Source organism: Peromyscus californicus, unplaced genomic scaffold, assembly GCF_007827085.1.
Source record: "Peromyscus californicus insignis strain IS unplaced genomic scaffold, ASM782708v3 Scaffold_14__1_contigs__length_90479793_seg_2, whole genome shotgun sequence".
Taxonomy (NCBI): Eukaryota; Metazoa; Chordata; class Mammalia; order Rodentia; family Cricetidae; genus Peromyscus; species Peromyscus californicus.
The window spans coordinates 59,156,014-59,177,432 of NW_026294436.1; the positions used below are offsets into that span (position 1 = coordinate 59,156,014).

Genomic DNA, 21,419 nt, shown 5'->3' on the forward strand with positions numbered 1-21,419 from the left:
TTTTCTTACCCAGGATCTGAAGAGCAATGAACCTCGGCTCAACGATATCAACAAAGTGGCTGACGAATTGCTATTTGAAGATCTCCTAACACCAGAAGGTGCTCATATACGGCAGGTAATCACAGGCTCCCTCCATCCCTCCTCAATGCCAGCTGGGCTCTGGAGTCCTCATTTCAATGAGTCCTCATTGGTTGATTTAGCTTCATATTCCAAAGACCAGAATGGAAAGGCAGTGTGAAACTGGTTGTAGAAAAGGCCAAGGAGAACAGACCAAATAGTCCAGCCGATTTTACTGTTTTAGAGAACTTTAACAAAGCAGATTTACTTAGTGACATTTTTCAAATATCTTCTGTGTTCTTGCACATAATTTTTTTTGGAGTGTGAAGAACAAACATTCTGAGACAATAAATTCCTATTTAGATTCAAGAGGCAGTGTTAGGATGCTTAGTGACTACAGAGCTGTTCCATTGGTAAAGGACTTATTGAACAAATCGTGAAGACCTAATTCTGGATCTCCAGAACACATTTGACAACCAAACACCAAAGAGCGTGGTTTTAGTCCCAGCACTAGGAGAGGGTGGGTGGACATAAAGAGAGTCTCCAGAGCTGCTTGTCTAGTCAAATTGATGAGCTCTGAGTTCAGTGGGAGACCCTGTCTCAAAAAATAAGGTGGGGAGTAACTGAAGAAGACACCCAACATCAACTTGTGGCCTGCAGATGCACATCTATGCATATACATGTGCACATGTATACTCACATGCACACATGCGAAAACACATCACACACACACACACACACATACACACCAAAAAAAAATGAAGTTTAGAAGATATTGCACTGGGCATCAGGAAAGTTGGATTTAGTCTTGGCTTAACCCTATCTATGTGTTCTTTGTAAAAACTGCTGAATTTGAAAGTACCTTGGTGACTGTGTAAAACAATCTCCAAATATCCTTTCAACTTGTATTACTGGGTTCTAACAAATGGATCATGAAATTCCTATCTTATGACCTTACCCCAAATTAGATATTTTGTATTGACGTTTTAAACGATATACAGTTTAACTAGCCTGAAATCTGTAAAAAAAAAAAAAGGGCCTGTACTCACCTACCTCTTACTGCCGACCGCACACTAAAATTTCAGTGCTCAGATGCAAGAAAGCAAAGACAGCACACACAAGAGACTGGTGATGGTGGGGAGATGTAGCAGGAATCTTAACAGTTCTTATTAATAAAAACAAACCTGGAGCCGGGTACTGGGGTGAATGCTGGAAGATCAGAGAAGCAGAACAAGCCACAGCCACCTCACCAAGCCAATTACTCAGCTGATCCTCTTTCCTCAGACTGGAAGCCTCTGAGTCCTCATCCAGAATGAATCTCAGCTGAACTGCTCCTAGAAGCCTAAAAGCTTAACCAGGCTAGTTCCTGGTCCTCACGCCTTATATACCTTTCTGCTTTCTGCCCTCACTTCCTGGGATTAAAGGCTCACTTCTTGGGATTAAAGGCGTGAGTCACCATGCCTGGCTGTTTCCAGTGTGGCTTTAAACTCACAGAGATCCGGATGGATTTCTGCCTCTGAAGTGATAGGATTAAAGGTGTGTGCGCCACCATTTTCTGGCCTCTATATCTAGTGGCTGTTCTGTTCTCTGACCCCAGATAAGTTTATTAGGGTACACAATATTTTGGGGAACACAATACCACAGGAAGAGGCTAGTCAAGAAAGCTTACTAGAAGTGACTGGTTTTGACAAGCATAAATGAAGGAGAATTTAAATGTCTCTTTCATCATTTGTAGAGATAGGGGTGGGGTTCTTCACCTGCATTGTGTTTTGACCTGCAGTTCTATTATAAATTTGACGAGGATTTATTGTAAAGACCAGTCTTGCAGTCTTGGTTTTTATAAACCAGTAAGGATGACTTCACTTCCTCTTTCTTATGGTAGTTTTCCTGAAACTGAACACAGAAGGAAGAGATATAAAAACAGTGTACTTATCCCCTACAGAAAGCAAGCAAGGCATTGTAAGGCTACTTCTGCTTTTGAATTCAAAATGCAGAAAGCTATTTTTTACCTAAATAAATGAGCTAACATCCAACTACCAAGTCAATGCTTTTAACTCATTTTTAGAGGTTCAAATGTGCCCTTGACAATAGGCATTTATACTTGCCCTACGGCTGATGGTCCTACATATAACATCAGTTGGGATGAAAGGAAATCCATTTCTCTGTGGCACTATCTTAAAACTATGCAAGAGTGAAGCAGAGCTATATACATTCTGAAGAGCTACCAGGAGGGCAGGAGGTGACACCCCAACATGAAGCTGTCTGAACTAGCTCTCTGACTAAATCCGTATGTCTACTTCTTTAAGGAGTTGAACACCCGCTGGCATTCCTTGAAGAGGCTGGCCGATGAACAGCATCAGCTGCTAAGCAGTGCCCATGCTGTTGAGATGTTTCACAGGTAAGCACCTTAATGCCTGAATGGTGCTGCTCCACTGCAGCCCCCTCACTGGGCCCTTAAGTCTAGTCACTGTGGTGAAAAAAAGATAGTATATAGCCCTTTTCCTCAAAAAGAGACAGTTTACTAACAGACAGGATTTTTTTATTTTTCAGCAGATTTTCCTCGCCTGACACACTGGATACTCCAAGATAACCAAGTTCAATATTCAATTAGGCATAGCACATACTTTGAAATTTAGATATGATTCTATAACAGAGAATCAAGTTTGGAGTATAAATCGGGCTTAGGTCATTTTGCTCTTGAACTAGAAACAGAAGGTAAACGGCAGCAGATATCATACCTCATATATATATATATATATATATATATAATTTATAAATATATAAATTATATATATATATAATTTATTCTCTCATACAATGCATCCTGACCACAGCCACCCCTCCCTCATCCCCTCCCAGGCCCTCCCACCTCCCTTCTCCCTCAAATCCACTGCTCCACCATTTCCCTTTGAAAAGGAGCAGGTTTTCCAGTGATATCAACCACTCTTAATCTACTCTCACAATCTTTTTAAGATTTGAGAATGCTTCATTCTCAAATTCACATCTATACTAAGAAACACACACACACACACACACACACACACACACACACACACACACACACAAAAACCACTTATAAGTAAATAATGACGCAAACAAAAGAGAAACTGAATAATTTCCTGCAAATGAATGTGGTTTTGAGGATGCAAAGAGAGAACAGAGACATGGATGGGTCTGGCTATTTAGAATGGCTTACATTGCAAAGATGTGAAATGTACTGTTTAATGAAGTGGCTCTGCAGTTAGTGTACCAGGTTCAAACTTGAGCTCCACCATCTGACAATGATAGCATCTTGAGAAATATTTAAACTCCTGTTTTCTGATACATAGAATGGAAATAATAATAATATCTGTGCCTCTAGATCAAAGCAGCCTAAATGCTAGTATATCACAAAGGATGAGAATGATGTTGAAGGTGATGGTGGTGGTGGCCTCCTTGTGAGCCAGCCTTCTACGGCACATTATTACTCCTATATTCTTTACTCTTTTGTGTTCCAGAGAAGCAGATGATATCAAGGAACAGATTGATAAGAAATGTCGGGCTCTTAATGCTGCTGACCTTGGTTCTGACCTGCTCAGTGTCCAGACCCTCCAGAGGCAGCATGAGGTCTTTGAGAGAGACATCATCCCCCTGGGAGAAAAGGTGAGAAATATGTTTTCAATCTTTCTCAATACTTTCTCCAAGTTTATGCCTGTAACAGTCAGTGTGCCTTTCTTTGATTCTCTTGCCAAACCCATTATTCTTATTCGCTTTTTAAATCTAATTTTTGTACACTCTCCCTCCGGAAAAAAATGATATTGAACTTTTACTGTCTAAATGAATAGTTTATATTCCTTTGCCTCCTTAGAGAATGTCAAGTGAACAGACTTGTAGCCAACTGAGAAAACAAATGCCTAGGAGAAAATTGATACTCATAGCCAGTAAAGTCAGACTATGTCTAGATATTGGGAAGTGTTTCCTCAGTCAATAATTAAATAAGATTATTCCCACCTCAAAGCTGAAAAGAGAAGAGGGAAATTTTCCAAATACATTGGAGGCAACCTATAGCTTGGCATCATCATGCAGAGCACAAAGAATATCTTCACATGAAGAGTTAAGGCCCAGGGGGTTGCAGAATTGAAGTATTGCTGAGGAGCAGGGTCACTCGTCTCCTCTTCCCTATAAATTCTTTAAAAAAGAAAACAACAACAACAACAAAAAAAAAAAAAAAACAGCAAAGGCAATTTTTACCAGTTCAGAGAAATACCATGTGGTTATCAGAATACTTCTGTTTATCCAGGTGACCACATTGGGGGAGACAGCTGAGCGTCTCTGTGAGTCCCACCCAGATGCCACTGAGGACCTGCAGAAGCAGAAAACAGAGCTGAATGAGGCCTGGGATACCCTGCAAAGTCTTACAAATGATCGAAAGGAGAGTCTGAATGAGGCCCATAAATTCTTCCTCTTCCTCAGCAAGGCCAGGTAAAGCTCAAAAGGCTGACATTCAACAGGCATGATGGACAGTTTCTACACATTGCCCTGTGTAGAGACCCTACGAATAGCCTGAGTACACATGTTATTCACTGCTGGGTTATGAAGACAATGTCCAAGTGTCATCTCCAGTAAGGCACAGAAAAACCAGGATTAATGCTCGAAGCCCTAAAATACTGTTGCTTTAAGGAATGTGAAGCAAACAGGCCAACTAAGAAAGCTTCTATATAGTACATATTATATACTAGGTGTTGCCAGAAGAGGAGTTTGGGGCATGGGTTTTCTTTCTGCTGGAGGCAGAGAAGAATAAGGATAGCCATGATTGATCCTAATATATTTATTTCTACAGTGATCTAGAGAATTGGATCAAAGCCATTGGTGGCATAATATCATCACCGGAGCTGGCTGAGGACTTAACTGGTACAGAGATCTTGCTGGAGCGACACCAGGTACAGCTACTAACTATGAATGTAAAACTCTCTTCTCACTTCAAAAGTTCCTACAGTCTTCAACCAGCACCTTTCCTACTTTCTCCACAGGCGCATCATGATGACATGAAGGCAGAAGACCCCACTTTCCAGGCCTTACAGGACTTTGGCAAGGAACTTATAGATGGAGACCACCGTAACAGCTATGAAATTGAAAACACACTTTGGGATATTAAATTAAAGAGAGACGAGTTGGAAAAGGGTTGGGAAAACCGCAAGAAGATGCTGGACCAGTGCTTAGAACTTCAGGTATAGCATCTTCTGGATAGTTGAGGTTTTTGCCTCAGTTCCTTGAGAATGGTTTCATATGTTGATTGTAGGCATCCACTGTGTTAAGTTCTGTGAGCTTTAAACACCAGTATCTCTTGATTGTTTCATACTGTACTCTGTGTTGTTAGACTGAGCATCCTTATGTTCTGTGTTCTTGTTCCTGTTAAAAGAGACAAACCAGTGTCTATGAAATGGCTCAGTGGGTAAAGGTATTTGCTGAACAAGCCTGATGACCTGAGTTATATTCCAGAACACATGTAGAGGGGAGAGCTGACACCACTAAGTTGTCCACTGATTTTCACATGCACACCATGGAAACCCCCTCGCCCCCGCCACACACACAACCTCTCTCTCATATACACAGACTTACTACTACTAATAATAATAAAAATAAATGAATGAAATTTTAAAACTAAAAGCTTTTTCAAAAGAGAGAGACAAAGAAGATGGTAGTCAGTCTTGCACATGAATGGGATGATTATCATTGCTTACTATTAAGTAATTAGCTGAAGGATTAGTTTTCATTAAGAACTGCTGTGTGCAGGTCATAGTACTACAAATATCATTAGAGTTTCTTTATATAAGAAGTGCAGATCATTGTAATATAGGAGGTGTTTACTAATAAAATTGAATGAATGAATGATTTGAAGATAAAGAGGAAGGCATGATCACAAAGTTTGAGGGAACTGTATGGAAATATCAGACACATCTACGGATAATATTTGACTGATAACCAGCTGAAAGCTAGACGCATAGAAAATCTCAGAACTTAGATCAGTAGTTCGTGGTTATCTTCAGCTACATACTGAGTTTCATGCCATCCTAGGCTACCTAATACTCTGTCTCAAATTTTAATAGAGAGAGGGGGAAGAGAAGGAGAGAATGCCAGTCAGTAGCTACTAGATGTACCATATAGAGAAAGCATCCTCACATTTACTACATTGACTGTGGTGTATAAAACACATAAAGTATGTTTGAAGCAAAAAGTAAAGTGACAGTATACTTAAGATTCATTAAAAGAATGCTTCATGAGAGACTACAACAGCCCTGGCAAGATGCTTTGTGTCATAACCACTGAAGAGGAATAAGATCATTTCCTTGGCCCATGTAGAATAACCACATGTATGCCTCTGATTTCACCTACTCACCCCCACTACAGTTGTTCCGAGGGAACTGTGAACAGGTCGAGAGCTGGATGGTGGCACGTGAGAATTCCCTGAGGTCAGACGACAGGGACCACTTAAACAGTCTGCAAGCTTTGATGAAGAAACGGGATGATTTGGACAAAGCAATCAAAACCCAGGTAAAAATAAATATAAAAATTCCATTAACAACTACTGTTGGGAGCCATATGGCCTAGTTTCAGATCAGCATATAAACACTTGTCCAATGGATCTCCATGAGGCAAGGCCCTTGGAGATGGTCTCTCACTTGGCCAAGACCAGGGGACCTTGAAACAGCACAGAATACTGCTAGGAACACATGGCCTACACACTCTTATCTCTCATGATATTGGTGATTCTCTTGGATGCTTTTAGTTTCACTTTGTCAGTCACACATGTGACAGATGTCATCATTCCTGGAAACCCCATTTTTTTTTCTCCAGTATTTTCTAAAATTCTTTGGGAACTGATGCTTCTCAGGTTTCTTATAGAGACACTTAGGCATGCAGGACCCTTTTGTAGGATAAGAGAACAGTTAGCGAAATACAAGCTAACTGTATGCAAGAAGTTTACAGCAGATCATCCCTATTTCTATAAATATGCTTTATTAAGTTTCGAATGACATTGTTCTTGAGAATGTGTGCCTAAGTTTATCACCTTTTAGCTTTGTAAGGACAGGATGTGCCTGGCTTAATATTCAGCCAAGCTAACAAAATGCTGAGCATTGTTTTTGGTTTAAAATTTGTTTCTATGTATAAGTTTTGCGGGGGAGGAAATGTATTTGTTTTTAACCAGAGGTTAATCCTGGAGGCTGGAGAAAACATGCTTGTTTTTAAAGTATAAATAAACACAACTCAAGCTATTCGGGGCCAGTCATTTGTGTGAAACTCATCTGGTGGTCAGGCACGGTTCTTTTTCTGCTGGTGTTATGCCCAGATCTCAGGGGCCCCCAAAAGACCACCATGGAGACCGAATCCCGTATGTAAAAGCAAAGAGCCTTTATTTTCAAGCTCCGGGCCTTGGTCTGTCTGTCCCATACAGTGGTGAGAGTGGAGAGCCCTGAGCCCAGGCAGGGTAGGTTTTTTATCATAGCAGAGGTTGGGGGGAGGGGATTTCCAGGGTTCAGGACCCTGATTGACTGACAATTGTCTAGGGGTATCTGTAAAACAAAAATAGATGTGTGCTAGACTCAGGGACATCTGGCCACCTTATCTAATGGTTGGAATGTTTGGGATGTCAGGTCCTTCCCCATTGCTGGGTGGATCCCTGGGTGGTGTCAGCTTATGGCATTTCCTGGATCTGTGTGTTATCTACCAGTAAGCCTGTCACAAAAGCTGTGTCTGGGCCCCTAAGCCTGTCATGGCAGCTGTGTGGTCAAGCTGTTTTGGGGCCACTCCACACTGACACCCCTTCCCAGTCTCAGGGAACCAAGGCTGTGGCTGGACCATGACAAACTATTAGTAGTAATCACAGATACTCTATACCCTTGCCGGGTTTTCTGATTTTTAAGGCATTTTAATTTCCATTTGCTTCTCTTTATGCATTGTTTTATTAGCATGTTAATTATATATACTAGTGAGTTTCCTTATGATACTTCCATGTATGTACACAGTGTTTTGAACATATTCATCTCCTGTTACCTGTCCTTGTCTTCCTCCCACTCCAGCCCTTATCATCCTCTTCCTCTCAACTAGCCCTGATTAATTCTACTTCCATACCTTTTGCCTTTTCCTTTTTAATGGCCCATAAATTTCATTGACTGGAACATGGTATAATTTTGTTTGCAGGAAGAAGAGCCCCTCACCAGTGGCTACACCACAGAAACAGATAACTCTCCTTCACCCACATAACTGTACAAAATTCCCCAGGGAGGAGTGGGGCTTTATCAGCCCTATCTAACACAAATGTCCTTTCTCATATGAGGACCCTTGATTCTGACTTTTGTACATGTGCATTTGTGTGGAAGTGAACATGGATAGAAAGTTGTCTATTGAAGAGGAAGAAAGATTCCTTAAGCACATGTAGGTCACATGTGATGTGAAGTGAAGCAGGAATACGTGTGTGCGTGTGTGTGTGTGTGTGTGTGTGTGTGTGTATGTGTGTGTGTGTGTGTGTGTGTGTGTAAAGCCTTAAAGATATGGAGAAGGTACAGGGATATGGGAGAGAGAAAGGGATGGGGATAAGGGTCAACCAAAACTAAACATGTATAAAGTGGTCATAGGGAAATTTGGTACTTGAAAAACTAATCAAAAAATAAAACGGTATAGTTAGAACGAATGTACCCTGTGTGGGTGGATGGCATTACTCTCAGAAGCCATAGGCTATTAATCCCCAAGTCACTTTTGCTTCTTTGGTAATGATGGGGCAGGAAGGGGAGGTTGACAAACTACATATGAATGACTTTCTCACATGAAGGCCTCCATTATTCCAAAACAGTCTTTAGGACTCCATGTGACTTCATGCTGCTCTATTTCAGCATCTTACACAATGCAGGATTCATCTTCACAACAGCCACAAGGAACGTTTGTTCTATAGGGAAGTTTGTACTATCCCAGCAGAGTAGATGTTTCTCTGTGTGCCAGGAGTTTACTTTTTGATGCTGATACTGTCATCTGAAGAAACAGAAAGACAGACAGACAGACAGACAGACAGACACACACACACACACACACACACACACACACACACACACACACACACAGTTTATCTTTAGGGTGGAGCCTGGCATTATATCAAAGACCTAATCACTAGCCATTTCCTTTTCCCCAGGAAGGGAAGATTGATGACCTAGAGCATGTTGCCACAAGCCTCATAGATGATGACCACTATGCCAAAGAAGAGATTGCTGCTCGTCTCCAGCGTGTGCTAGACAGGTCAGACCTGCAAAGTCCCCTCTCTGCATCAGCATCATGATAAAGAGATACTTTTAAATTCTTGTCCTCTTGATGTGTATTTCTTAGGAGACTTCCTGTTCTAGACTTATAGAATGAAAAGCATGGAAGACAATTCATAGGTTATTTAAACACTGTTGTATGTATGAAAAAGTTAGAGTCTATGAAAGGCCAAGGGTCAGGTTGGAAGATAGAAAATATTATGTATGTGGCATCGAAGCAAAGACTTCCTGGGTAGAAAATGATCTGACCTCATCCTTTAGATGGAAAGCTCTCAAAGAACAGCTGCTTGTTGAACTGGGAAAGCTTGGGGACTATGCTGACCTGAAGCAATTCTATCGTGACCTTGAAGATCTAGAGGAATGGATCAATGAGATGCTGCCCACAGCCTGTGATGAATCTTACAAAGATCCCACTAACATTCAGGCAAGTTCAATATAGAAATCTTGAAAAAATTCACCACTCTCACTGTTGGTTGAAGGGTCACCCTGATACTCAACACTTCCTGTGGTGGTTGGTTTAGTTTTGTTGTTGTTTTGCCGGGAGTATGGGGGGTTGGGGGAGATAGTTGTTTTGTTCCATTAGTCTAATTATGCTTCTCTAGATAAGACTCTAATAATGCTTCTCTAGGTGAGCACCTGATGTAGTTTTTTTTTTTCTTTGCCTTCAGAGGAAATATCTGAAACATCAGGCCTTTGAAAAAGAAGTCAATGGTCGTGCAGAACAGGTGGACGATGTCATCAACCTTGGGAACTCCCTGATTGAGCGGAGAGCGTGTGATGGTGATGAAGAGAACATGAAGGTAAAGTTTGTGCTTAGATAAGTTTGGCTTCCAGAGGCATGTGAAGAGAAGTCCTCCACTCTTTCAGTAGAAATAGAAATACAGTCATACTTCCTGGAATTCCAATGAGGCTTCTGGCTTAACCTTGTCTGTTTGACATTTTTTATCTTTTCTGCCAAGAACCTTTTGGCATTCAGACACCAGTCACTTAACACAGCTCAGCATCCTGGTTTTCAGACTTTTCCTTTCACCTCACCTGCTGTTTTCCCAAATTCAACATGACTAGTTTGGAATGTATGACATTCACATGTCACTATTTCATTTATAGCAAGACCCTCCCCACAATATTCCTTCAAGTTCTTACAGGGCCCATGATTCCAAAGACTGTAATGAGTTCTCACTCTCTTGGAGCTAGGAGCAACTGGACAAGCTAAAGGAAAACTGGGATTATCTCCTCGAGAGAACAATTGACAAAGGGCAGAAACTCAATGAGGCCAGTCGCCAGCAAAGGTTCAACACCAGCATCCGGGACTTTGAGTTCTGGCTTTCAGAGGTAATTGTACCTGAGAATGATGTAAACAGTAGAACTTAATAAATACCTGTTAAGTAACTTAATTTATATTTCAATTGTTTCCTTGACCCTTCTTGGGAAATATCTGATAATGTAGATTGCTAAATCTTATGTGCCTTAAATGCAGTTTTTTCCTAAAATCTTTCCTTCTTGTTTCTCTATTCCCAGGCGGAAGGCTTGTTGGCCATGAAAGATCAGGCCAGAGACTTAACCTCAGCAGGAAACCTACTCAAGAAGCATCAGCTCTTGGAAGCAGAGATGTTGGCTCGAGAGGTAATATGTGGTGGCATCTCACTCCTCTGGACAAGGTGGAAAGAATTCTGACCTCCTATCTTAGGAGAATACTTGAGATGACAGCCTTGAGGTCACTGACCATTTTAGCCAGGTCAAATCCATGGGCTGCAGAGCCATTGTGACAGTCATTATCGATTAGCACTAAAGCATAGGATCTAAGACTCTGGGAAGTGGATCTTGAAAGTTATCTCTATTTATTATTTTACTGGTGCATAAACTTACTACTTTCTGAAACTACAAAGTTGAGCTGTCTTTGAAAGAAAAGACTTTGAAAGAAAAGTTGACTTTATAAAGGAAAGAAAAGAAATAAAACCAAATGGGAGAATGCAATTGTTTGAAGCACATAAGTACATATGTATATCCTGTGGAGGATTCCATTTGCAGCCTAACCTGGGGCAGTACCAAAATTCTGACAGGATTAACTATCAATTGCACACCAGATAATTATATAAAATTAGTTTTACTTAATAATAAAGATATATGTTAAAAGGTCAAAAAGCCAAAGGCTCTCTGGTTTTGATGTGTCAGGATTTTGTAATAGTTCCCTCTACATAATTATTGGGCTGCTCTAGATTGAGCACATGCATGAAAGGCCATGAATGTGTTGTGTGCTCAGCCCAAGAATACTACAAAACAGGGTACTGCTGAGTGTTTTGATCAGTTGGTTAGTAACTATCAATTGCAGCACTGTGAAGACAGTCGTGTGTGGGACAAGTTATTATTCTAGTTGGTGAAAGCAGGAGAGAACATAGGAGGAGGGTTAGGTTAACAAGGAATACATGTGATCTGGAGTAATATAGGCATGATATCTATATTGCTGATGTACCTCTTACCCAACCACATTTGTGTGAAACACTTAATCATGTATATCAATTCAGTGTCTTCAAAAGCAGTCTATTGAACCTAGTCAAGGAAGTAGAACCACTGAAGTCTAGGTCTGTATAACACCATACTCCATTCAGTAAGCATGCTGGGTTTTCTAGGACCCTCTCAAAGATCTGAATAATCTGGCTGAGGAGCTGATCTCCAGTGGAACTTTCAACATTGACCAGATAGAAGAGAAAATGAATGGTGTCAATGAGCGCTTCAACAATGTCCAGAGCTTGGCAGCTGCACACCATGAAAAACTGAAAGAGACCTATGCCTTGTTCCAGTTCTTCCAAGACCTGGATGATGAGGAAGCCTGGATAGAGTATGTATCACCACCTCACTGGGGAACCCACCAAACAGACTCATTTTATGTAATTGATTTGCATGTTGATAATACTTTTAAACCTCTGTCTTAACTGAAAGTAAACGTTGGTTTCACTTTTCACCTTCAGTCGATGCAGGCAGGAAATCAAGTGCAGAGGGAGATAGGAGGAGTAGTTCATCCATACTCTGGGAATAAAATTCAGACACCATACACATTTGTTTTAAATAGTACATTGGATTGTAGGGCATAAATAGCTGACCCTTTGAAGCTTATACAGAAGACCACCACGTTGCCATTATCATTTCCTTTTAAGATTCATTTGTTTTTATACATGTGCATGTGAGTATGTCTGTGTGTATGTGTACTTACATGCAAGTGCCATGGAGGCCAGAAGAGAACATAGGATTCCCTAGAGCTAGAGATGCAGGTGGTTGTTAAGCCTCCTGATGTGAGAGCTAGGATCCAGTTCTCGGCAAGAACAGCAAGTGCCGTTAACCACTGAGCCACTTCTCCATGTTACATAATACATGACACTAAGCAGTCACATTATCTGTCACAGTTTTACTGCTGAGCCCATCCTTTTAAATAGGCCGAGAAATTCTTAACAAATCAATATTTTTTGCCTGCTAAATAGTTACTTTGTTTCTCATCTGCCAATCTGCAGATTCTTACAAGTAACAAATAAATTAGCTGGAAGCATAGTTTATACAGTGTCAAGTTGGACCTTTTAGTAGTCAAAAAATACTATAACCTTTTGGTGTTCAAACATTTCATGTAGTTTGTAGTGATAAAGATCAAACTCAAGACTTTGTACAAACAAGGCAAGTTCTCCACCACTAAGCTATATTCCCAGATATTGTTATTGATATTAATATACAAAAATAATGAAAGTAATATAATTTTTATAGTTTTAAAGAAGGGAATATTAATATATCTTCTAGAGTACCAATGGGAAGGCTGTTACAGCTATATTCATGGTGGATGTTGCTATGTCATTTTAATTCTGTTGATATAAATCAAGTTTTCTGAAATTCTCTTCCACTGCTTCTTTTTGGTGTTGGTTCCTAGATCAGTAAAGGTTTCTATTACTTTGATAAAACACCCTGACCTAAAGCAACTTGGGGAGGAAGAGGTTTATTTCAGCTCACGGTTCAACCGCACTGTCCTTCACCAAAGGAAGGCAGGGCAGGAACTCAAACAGGTCGGGAATCTGGTGGCAGGAGCTGATGGCAGAGACAATGAGCGTGTGCTGCTCATTCTTCATAGCCCACAGAGAACTGGACCTTCCTATATCAGTCAGCAATCAGGAAAATGCACCAAAGGCTTATCCATGGGCCAGTGCTGTAGGAGCATCTTCCCAATTGAGATTCTCTCTTCCCAATGACTCCAGTTTGTTTCAAGTGGACATAAAACTTGCCACCACAGTCGTAGAGTTCATCAGAATCTCCCAGCTTTCACCACGGATGCACTTAGAAAGCTATTCCTCTGTGTTGATCTCAGATATATCTAACCTCTAATTTTTCCATTTTATTCCTGGGTCTCAGGGAGAAGTTGTTACGCGTGAGCTCGAAAGACTATGGAAGGGATCTTCAGAGTGTTCAGAACTTACTGAAGAAACACAAACGCCTAGAGGGAGAGCTGGTGGCCCATGAACCTGCTGTCCAGGTAGGAATCGAATGCCAGACCTAAAAGGGATAGAAATCACCTAAACGCAGTTTTTCACATCATAGTTAGATAAATCAATACAGTAAAATGCAAAAGCAGTGTTCAGACATAGCTATACCTCATTTAGATCATGGGAGTTCTTCTCTTGTGTATATTTTGTATCCTCAGAATAGGAGGTTCTAAACAGGATGCCAAGATCTTCCCTAGAATGATTAATTCTGACACTGATGGACAGTCATTGACAATTGGGATGTGGGTTGAGATGCCTGGAAAAGATAACTCTGGTTCTGAACTGGCAGTACAGTCCCCCTGTGATTGTGAATAACCCACAAGGCAGAATAAAAGGAGTAGCCTACTGGGTTTCCGGGAGGTTTGTCAAAATATTTGGGAAAGCTTAGTGCAGAAGATGTTGCTATAGCTTTCTTCATATTCCCAGGATCCTGGGACCACCTCAAGTCCCAGGAGCACATGGGTTATCTGATGTTAGGAAAGACTAGATCTCTTGCCATGAATTATGACTGACTGAGAGGAGGAGATTATAGAATGATAGAATGTGGAATATGTGTTCTTCAGAATGTGCTGGATACAGCAGAGAGCCTGAAAGACAAGGCTGCTGTAGGGAAAGAGGAGATCCAGGAGCGGCTGACTCAGTTTGTTCAACATTGGGAAAAACTCAAAGAGTTGGCCAAGACCAGGTGAGTTGGACAATAGAAATCCCAGTATGGTTCCTGTGTTTGAAGAACTAGACTGTTGTTTGAAGGATGCTTATGTTGCAGCTCAACATGGCCTACAGACCCTAATCTAGTTTATTAATTCCCACTCAAAAACCAAGTCCTTCATGAACCTTCTTTCTGGTGGCTGTGGAGGCAGACAGTTCTTTCTGGGGAATAAGAGGAATTCACCACAGCTGGAGAGATGGCTCAGCAGTTAAGAACACTTGATGCTCTTGCAGACAACCCAAGCTCAGTTCCCAGCATCCATAACTGGGTGCTTGACAACCATCTGTAATTCCAGTTCCCGGGGATCTAGTGCTGTCTACTGGCCTCCACAGGCACTGGTATACACATCGTGTACCTTCATACTGTCTTAGTTAATATTTCTACTGCTGTCATAAAACAAAGCAACTTGGAGTGCAGAGTTTATTTCGGCGTACAATTCCACATCACATTCCATCACTAAGGGAAGTAAAAGCAGGAACTCAAGCAGCACAGGAACCTGGAGGCAGGAGCTGATTCAGAAGCCATGGAGGGGTGCTGCTTACTAGTTTGCTCCCCGTGGTTGCTCAGCCTGCTTTCTTATAGCGCTTTGGATCTCCAGCCCAGAGTTAGCACTCAGGCATACACACATGCATATAAATTTTAAAAAAGAAATATTTTTTAAAAACAAGTATCTTTTCTGGATTTGCAGTACTTTCATCAGATAAGAGGAAAGATAGCCCTTGACGCAGGGAGCCACTGCCTCACTATGGAGTGTCTACTGCACTGAGACTTTCGTTTGGGTGGGATTTCCTTCATTCATCAAAGTTTCAATGCTATTTCGAAATAAACTTCGAGGGCACTAGTGTCTTCTGCATCACGGGGGATCAGCACCACTGACCAATAGGCATGTAGAGTGTGTTCTTGCCCGGTTAAGCTGTGACTGTCCTGAGAACCAGTGGTTTTCTGGGGTGGGGAAACCTGCTGTAGCTCCACAGTTGACCTGTTCCTTCCTACTCCTGTTGGGCTAACTGCCTTGTCACAGAGGGGCACAGTTGGAAGAGTCTCTTCAGTATCTGCAGTTCATGGAGAACGCAGAGGAAGAGGAAGCCTGGCTGAGCGAAAAAGATGCTACGGTCAGCCGGGGGGATTCTGGAGACACACTGGCTGCTACTCAGGTAAAGAAAAAGCAAAATGGGTCAATTGTGTCATCCCTTTCATTGGAAGCTTCCCTTAAGAATGTGGTGTTTTCACCTGTGAAATTAGAACCCATCTCCTGGGTTAGAGAAATGTGGATGCTTCTGTTAATTTTAGTATGAGAAAACAAGATCTGACTTGTCTCAAGTCATGGAGCCAAACAGGGATGAAAGCAGAATTCAGAGCTGAACCTGTGTGCTGACTGCATAGAAAACATTACAGTGAGAGACCTTTCCTTATAGGTGTGAGTCCTTACAGGGTGTAAATATTTTTTTTAAGATTCTATCAAGTATCAATGTTCCATTAATATGAAAAATTAATAGTCATTTATCTTGAATTGGCTACAGGTCCAAAATACAAAATTTTAGGAAAAGAAGGATTTTAAATGCCTATTAACAGAACAGTTCCACATTTAGAGACATCCTTTTAAGCTATCTTTATTGGGTTTTGTGAATAAAGAAATTAACGAGTTCTATGTGTGCTCTTTAGTTAATGTGCGTTTGGGCAGCTGTGGAGAAAGCCTTCACAGAACAGTAATGTTCTGATGACTCTGAGTCTGTTTCACAGCCTTACATACAGAGACTTTGCTAAGAGCTCTGTGTGGAGATGAATCACTTCTACGTGAGATCATAAAGGAAGACATAGATTTGCAGGAAAACATTTAAATTCTGAAGGCCAAATGTCTCAAATTATTAGCCTTTTATCTAAAACATAATTTGTAACATGCCCTGTACAAGCTCTAACATTTTAATATTTCATATCAAATACTCCCAAAGGCTTCTCTTTTTAAAATTTAAGCTTTATTAATTATTTTTGGGGTTTTGGTTTTGTGAGACAGAGACTCACCATGCAACAGTGGCTGGTCTCAAACTCATGTCAATCTTCTTAACTCAGCCTCCCAAGTGCTTAGAGTGTGACTGTGCAGTATCAAAGCCTTTTATTTTGATAACCAAAGATGTACATGCCTTAGAATTAATAATTCAGAGAAACTATACATCATTTATTGAATATATTCTAATTGTGTTAGTATAATCTAATTAATATAACCTGTTAATATAATCTAATACTAATATATTCACATTTAAAAAGAGCTACAGTATAGTATCAAAATATTCACATTTTCAAGATGGCCATCACAAAATGTCCCCCTCCCCATTTTTCATCTATAACTGTTTCCAATTCTTTTCACCTCAAACTGCTATTCTTGCTGTTTTGGCTGTGAGTCTAGCTTTTAGTAGCTGACTCATCTCTCCAGCTCTTGAATTGATATTCTTAACTCTTTTAACCTTCTGGAAAGAAAGAAAGGAAGGAAGGAAGGAAGGAAGGAAGGAAGGAAGGAGGGAGGGAGGGAGGGAGGGAGGAAGGAAGGAAGGAAGGAAGGAAGGAAGGAGGAAGGAAGGAAGGAAGGAAGGAAAGAAAGAAAGAAATGAGGGAAGGAGGGAGGGAAGGAAGGGAGGGAGGGAGAAAGAAAGAAGATAGATAGATAGATAGATGTATAGATAGATAGATAGATAGATGATAGATAGATAAATAGATGTATAGATAGATAGATAGATGATAGATAGATAAATAGATGTATAGATAGATAGATAGATAGAGATATAGAGAGATATAGATAGATGGGATAGATATATAGATAGATGGTAGTAAGATATAGACATAGACATAGATAGCTCTTTCATCTTGGAAATTAAAAGTAGGGCCTAACACTTACTGGGAATACACTCTATCACAGCTATAATTCCAACCATATTACTTTAATTTTGAGACAAGTTTTCATGAAGTGGCCCAAGTTGGCCTTAAATTCACTGTTAGCCCAGGTAGACCTTCAACAAGTAATCCTCCTGCTTAGCCTCCCAAGTAGCTGGAATTAGAATCTCATGACAGCAGGTCTGGACCTCTTTTACATGTCTATAGTTTTGTCATTTCAAGATGCCTTGAGCACTGTGGTTCACAGCTGCAATCCTGGCTCTTGGGAGGACTGAGGCAAGATAATTATTATGAGTTCAAATCCATCTTAGGCTAGACAGCTGCTGTTTTGATACAACAACAAAAGGATGGAAATGAAACCATAAGCAGAAGAATCACTGACATAAAACAACAGTCAAATAGATGGGAAAACATAGGAGGCAGATATTTGTAACTTTTGAAGAAGTTTGGAGTTTTCATGCAGCATACTTTAGTGATTAGTTCAGGCTGCTGTGTGCAACAAAGTTCATTTATTTTTATCCCTGGGTAGTTTTAATGTAGCAATGTACTACAGCTTAACCACTCCTCTGGGTTGTTGTACTTTCTGTCTGTTTTTAAAAGAGCTGTTGTAAATACTGTTGCACAATTTTTGTGCACACATAAGTGATTATTACTCAGGAGTTGGATTGCTGGACTATGTATATGTTAACGCCTGCTTAGTTTTGCAACAATAAATTAAGCTCAACTGTTTTCCAGTATGGTTGATCATTTAACACTCTTATCACCAATGCATACGTGATACAGTTTCTCCACATGCTCACTAGCATTGTGTTTTCATTATTTTTACTTTATCCCAGTCAGTGGACAATGACACCGTGCTGTGGTTTTAATGTGCATTTCCTTAATAATATTTTTTTGTTTGACATCTACATATTTTCCACTGTGAAATGTCTCTTCACACCTTATATCAATTTCTATACATGATAGCATTTAATATGAGATATGTCATCTTAATAAAACTATACATACACAAAATATTATTGGTGAAGATAGGTACAGTGTATATCAAAACTCTTATCCTCTTTGTTTGATGGAAACTTATGATGGATCGTTAGCAGCAGGTCACTTTCCCTTCCTAGTTCCTGGTAACTGCCATTCTACTCTGTTTCTATGCATTTTGCCCTACAAGTTAAGTCACGCAGAAAGTCTTTAAATAACTGGCTTATCTTATTTGGCATGATTCCACAATGTTTATCTTTGGTCATCATAAGTTATAAAAATTTCTCTCTCATAATTTTATAAAGTGAAACTGTTATATCTTATATGTATATAAAAGTTTGTACTACATTTATGTCTATACATATGACTAACGTTTCTCAATCTTCCTAATGCTGCCACTCTTTAATACAGTTCCTCATTTTGTGATGACCCCTCACCATAAAATTATTTTCATTTCATTGCTATTTCAAAACTGTAATTTTGTTACTATTATGAATCATAATGTAATTATTTGATATGCAGGATCTCTGACATGTGACCCCTGTGAGAGGGTTGTTTGACCCAATCGGGGTCACCACCCACAGGTTGAGAACCACTGCTCTAGACTTTCAGATTTAGTTTTTCACATCTAAAGGTGTGACTTGAGTTGAACACTCCAGTGAGCATACAAGTGCCAATGTCTTTTCAAAACCCCAGTAATATACAATAATTGCACTTCTGGAGGATAATGGACATTATATTTAAATTGTCTTGAACAATCTCAATAACACTTCTTAAAGCAGTTAAGTCTGCATGGCTCCCGTCGCCTTTTGCTTTGGTCAATCACCACCCTCCTAGGCATGAGGTAATGGATAGCCCATTGCGCTTAAATTTCCATTTCCTCCTGATCAGTCATCATGAACAGATGTCTCATGCACCAGTGAGCTGTTCATGTCTTCTTTGAAGAAGTTTCATTCAGATCATTATCCTATTTTTAAATCAAACCGTTGAGCTTTCCTTTTTAATGTTTCTGTCATTTATTTCTCTACTTGCTTATTCCAGGAGTGAATTGAAGCTTTGGAAATTAACCCTTGCAAGATAAACAGTTTGTGTGTTTCTCATCATTCTGCAGGTGGTACTTGAGCTCTGTTGATTGTCCCTGGGCTGTGTAGAGCTTTGGAGTTTGATGCGGTCCTACTTCTCTATTTGTGGCTCCTGTTGTCTGTGATTTTGTTGTAAAACCCATGCAACTATTGCCAAAACAAATGTCTTGAAATTTTCCCTGTATGTGTCCTCTCAGAGAGGGGGGGCATACTTTTCACTATATATACTTAAGTCTTTAAACTATTTTACTTGATTTTTAAAAAACATTATTTAAGACAATGAGCTGATCTATTTCTTATGCAAGGGTAGATACAGGATTTTAAGTACCTTTGAGACTATCCTTACTCAGTGGTATATTTTTGAGACTATTAGAGACTGCATATATATTGTTTTATTTCTATTCTATGCATTTATGCCTTTCTTTATGCCAGTTTCATATTGTTTTCATTACTGCAGTTTTATGACATGCTTTTGAAATCATGACATGAGATCTCCAGTTTTATTCTCCTTTTCAGACTTGGTTTAGCTATTTTTATTCTTCAGTAGTTCCACCTGAATATTAGACTTGATTTTCTTATTTCTGTAAAATATGTCCTAAGAATTTGGATAAGGATTATGTTGAATCTGTAGATCTCTTCATGTGATATGTGGATTTAACAATTTTCATTCTTCTAATCAATGAAAAATGGGAAGTTGATTTATTTACTTGCACTGTTTATTATTTCTTACATCAGCGTTACCTAAATTTCAGTGTATACCTTTTTGATTCCCTTGGTTAAATTTATGGTCAAGAATTTCATTGGTTTCTATGAGATTTATATAAAGAAGAGTTTTTAATTCATCTTTCATGTAGTTCATTATTAATATATAGAAATGGATTGTATTTATGTGTTGACTTCTATTCTGAATTTTTTTCTATTAGATTTATTGGTTTCACAGTTTCTGTGAAGTATAGAGTTTTTAACATGTTACATCATTTGATTCCCAAACAGACTATTTTACTTATTCCTTTCTTATTTAGATCATCTTACTTCTTTTTCCTACTTAATTGCATTGGCTAGTACTCCCAGAATTATGTTGGATAAAAGTATCACAAGTGCATATTTTTATCTTGTTCCTGATTTTAAAGGGAAAGTTTTGATTTTTTTAAAAACTATTTCATATAATATTATCTGTGTACTTTTCATATGTGGAATGTGTTGAGGTAATAGCCTGTTTTTATTATGTCAAGAATTTTTATATTGGAAAAATTGCTGAATTTTGTCAAGTGCTTTTTTGGTACTGATTGAGGTCTGATGTGATTTTTCTTTTCTTCTCTTAATGTGGTGTATCCCATTTGTTAATCTGTATATGCTGGCGCATATCGGCATCTGAGGAGTGAATTCCATTTGTCCTCCTGTAAAAGCCTTTTTATTGCCCAGCATGTTCAGCTGCAAAGCATTTTGTTGAGGAGTCTGCCTCTCAGTTCACCAAGGACATACACAACATTGAATAGATGGATGGATTCCTGGGAATATAAACCTACCAGGAGTAAGTCATTAAGAAATACAAAGTCTGATCAGTAGTCAGAAATCAGAAAATTTCAACACAGCAAAAGCCTCTCAGTTCTTCAAGATCATGAGCCTGTAACTTTCTCTTATTCTGATGTCTTCATCTGACTCTGATAGCCATAAGGCTTTCCTCATAAAAGATAATGGGAAATGTCCTCTTTTCTTAAAGTTTTGAACAGTTTATAAATGGTTGGCATTATTTATTTAAGTGTTTGGTTGAATTAGTCAGTGAAACCATCTGGTCCTAGAATTTGCTGAGCTGAAATTTCTGATTTCTGACTACTGTTCAGACTTGCATTTCTTAATGACTTACTCAAAGTAGGTTTAATTCCAGGAATCTATCCATCTATTCAACATTGTG

General features: G+C 39.5%; 1 protein-coding gene across 2 annotated transcripts in view; it reads left to right on the forward strand.

Annotated features, from left to right (window-relative positions):
• Spta1 (spectrin alpha, erythrocytic 1) overlaps window positions 1-21,419 on the forward strand; it is a 71,727-nt gene that overhangs the window by 34,069 nt on the left and 16,239 nt on the right. For both annotated transcript variants that reach the window (XM_052736659.1, XM_052736660.1), the window contains exons 24-39: window positions 14-115; window positions 2,364-2,455; window positions 3,555-3,699; window positions 4,337-4,518; window positions 4,877-4,976; window positions 5,067-5,264; window positions 6,445-6,588; window positions 9,218-9,321; window positions 9,603-9,765; window positions 10,010-10,141; window positions 10,536-10,673; window positions 10,860-10,964; window positions 11,969-12,177; window positions 13,725-13,845; window positions 14,419-14,540; window positions 15,586-15,718. In XM_052736659.1, the coding sequence (XP_052592619.1) occupies window positions 14-115; window positions 2,364-2,455; window positions 3,555-3,699; window positions 4,337-4,518; window positions 4,877-4,976; window positions 5,067-5,264; window positions 6,445-6,588; window positions 9,218-9,321; window positions 9,603-9,765; window positions 10,010-10,141; window positions 10,536-10,673; window positions 10,860-10,964; window positions 11,969-12,177; window positions 13,725-13,845; window positions 14,419-14,540; window positions 15,586-15,718 (2,190 nt within the window). The remainder of the gene's footprint in view (window positions 1-13; window positions 116-2,363; window positions 2,456-3,554; window positions 3,700-4,336; window positions 4,519-4,876; window positions 4,977-5,066; window positions 5,265-6,444; window positions 6,589-9,217; window positions 9,322-9,602; window positions 9,766-10,009; window positions 10,142-10,535; window positions 10,674-10,859; window positions 10,965-11,968; window positions 12,178-13,724; window positions 13,846-14,418; window positions 14,541-15,585; window positions 15,719-21,419) is intronic.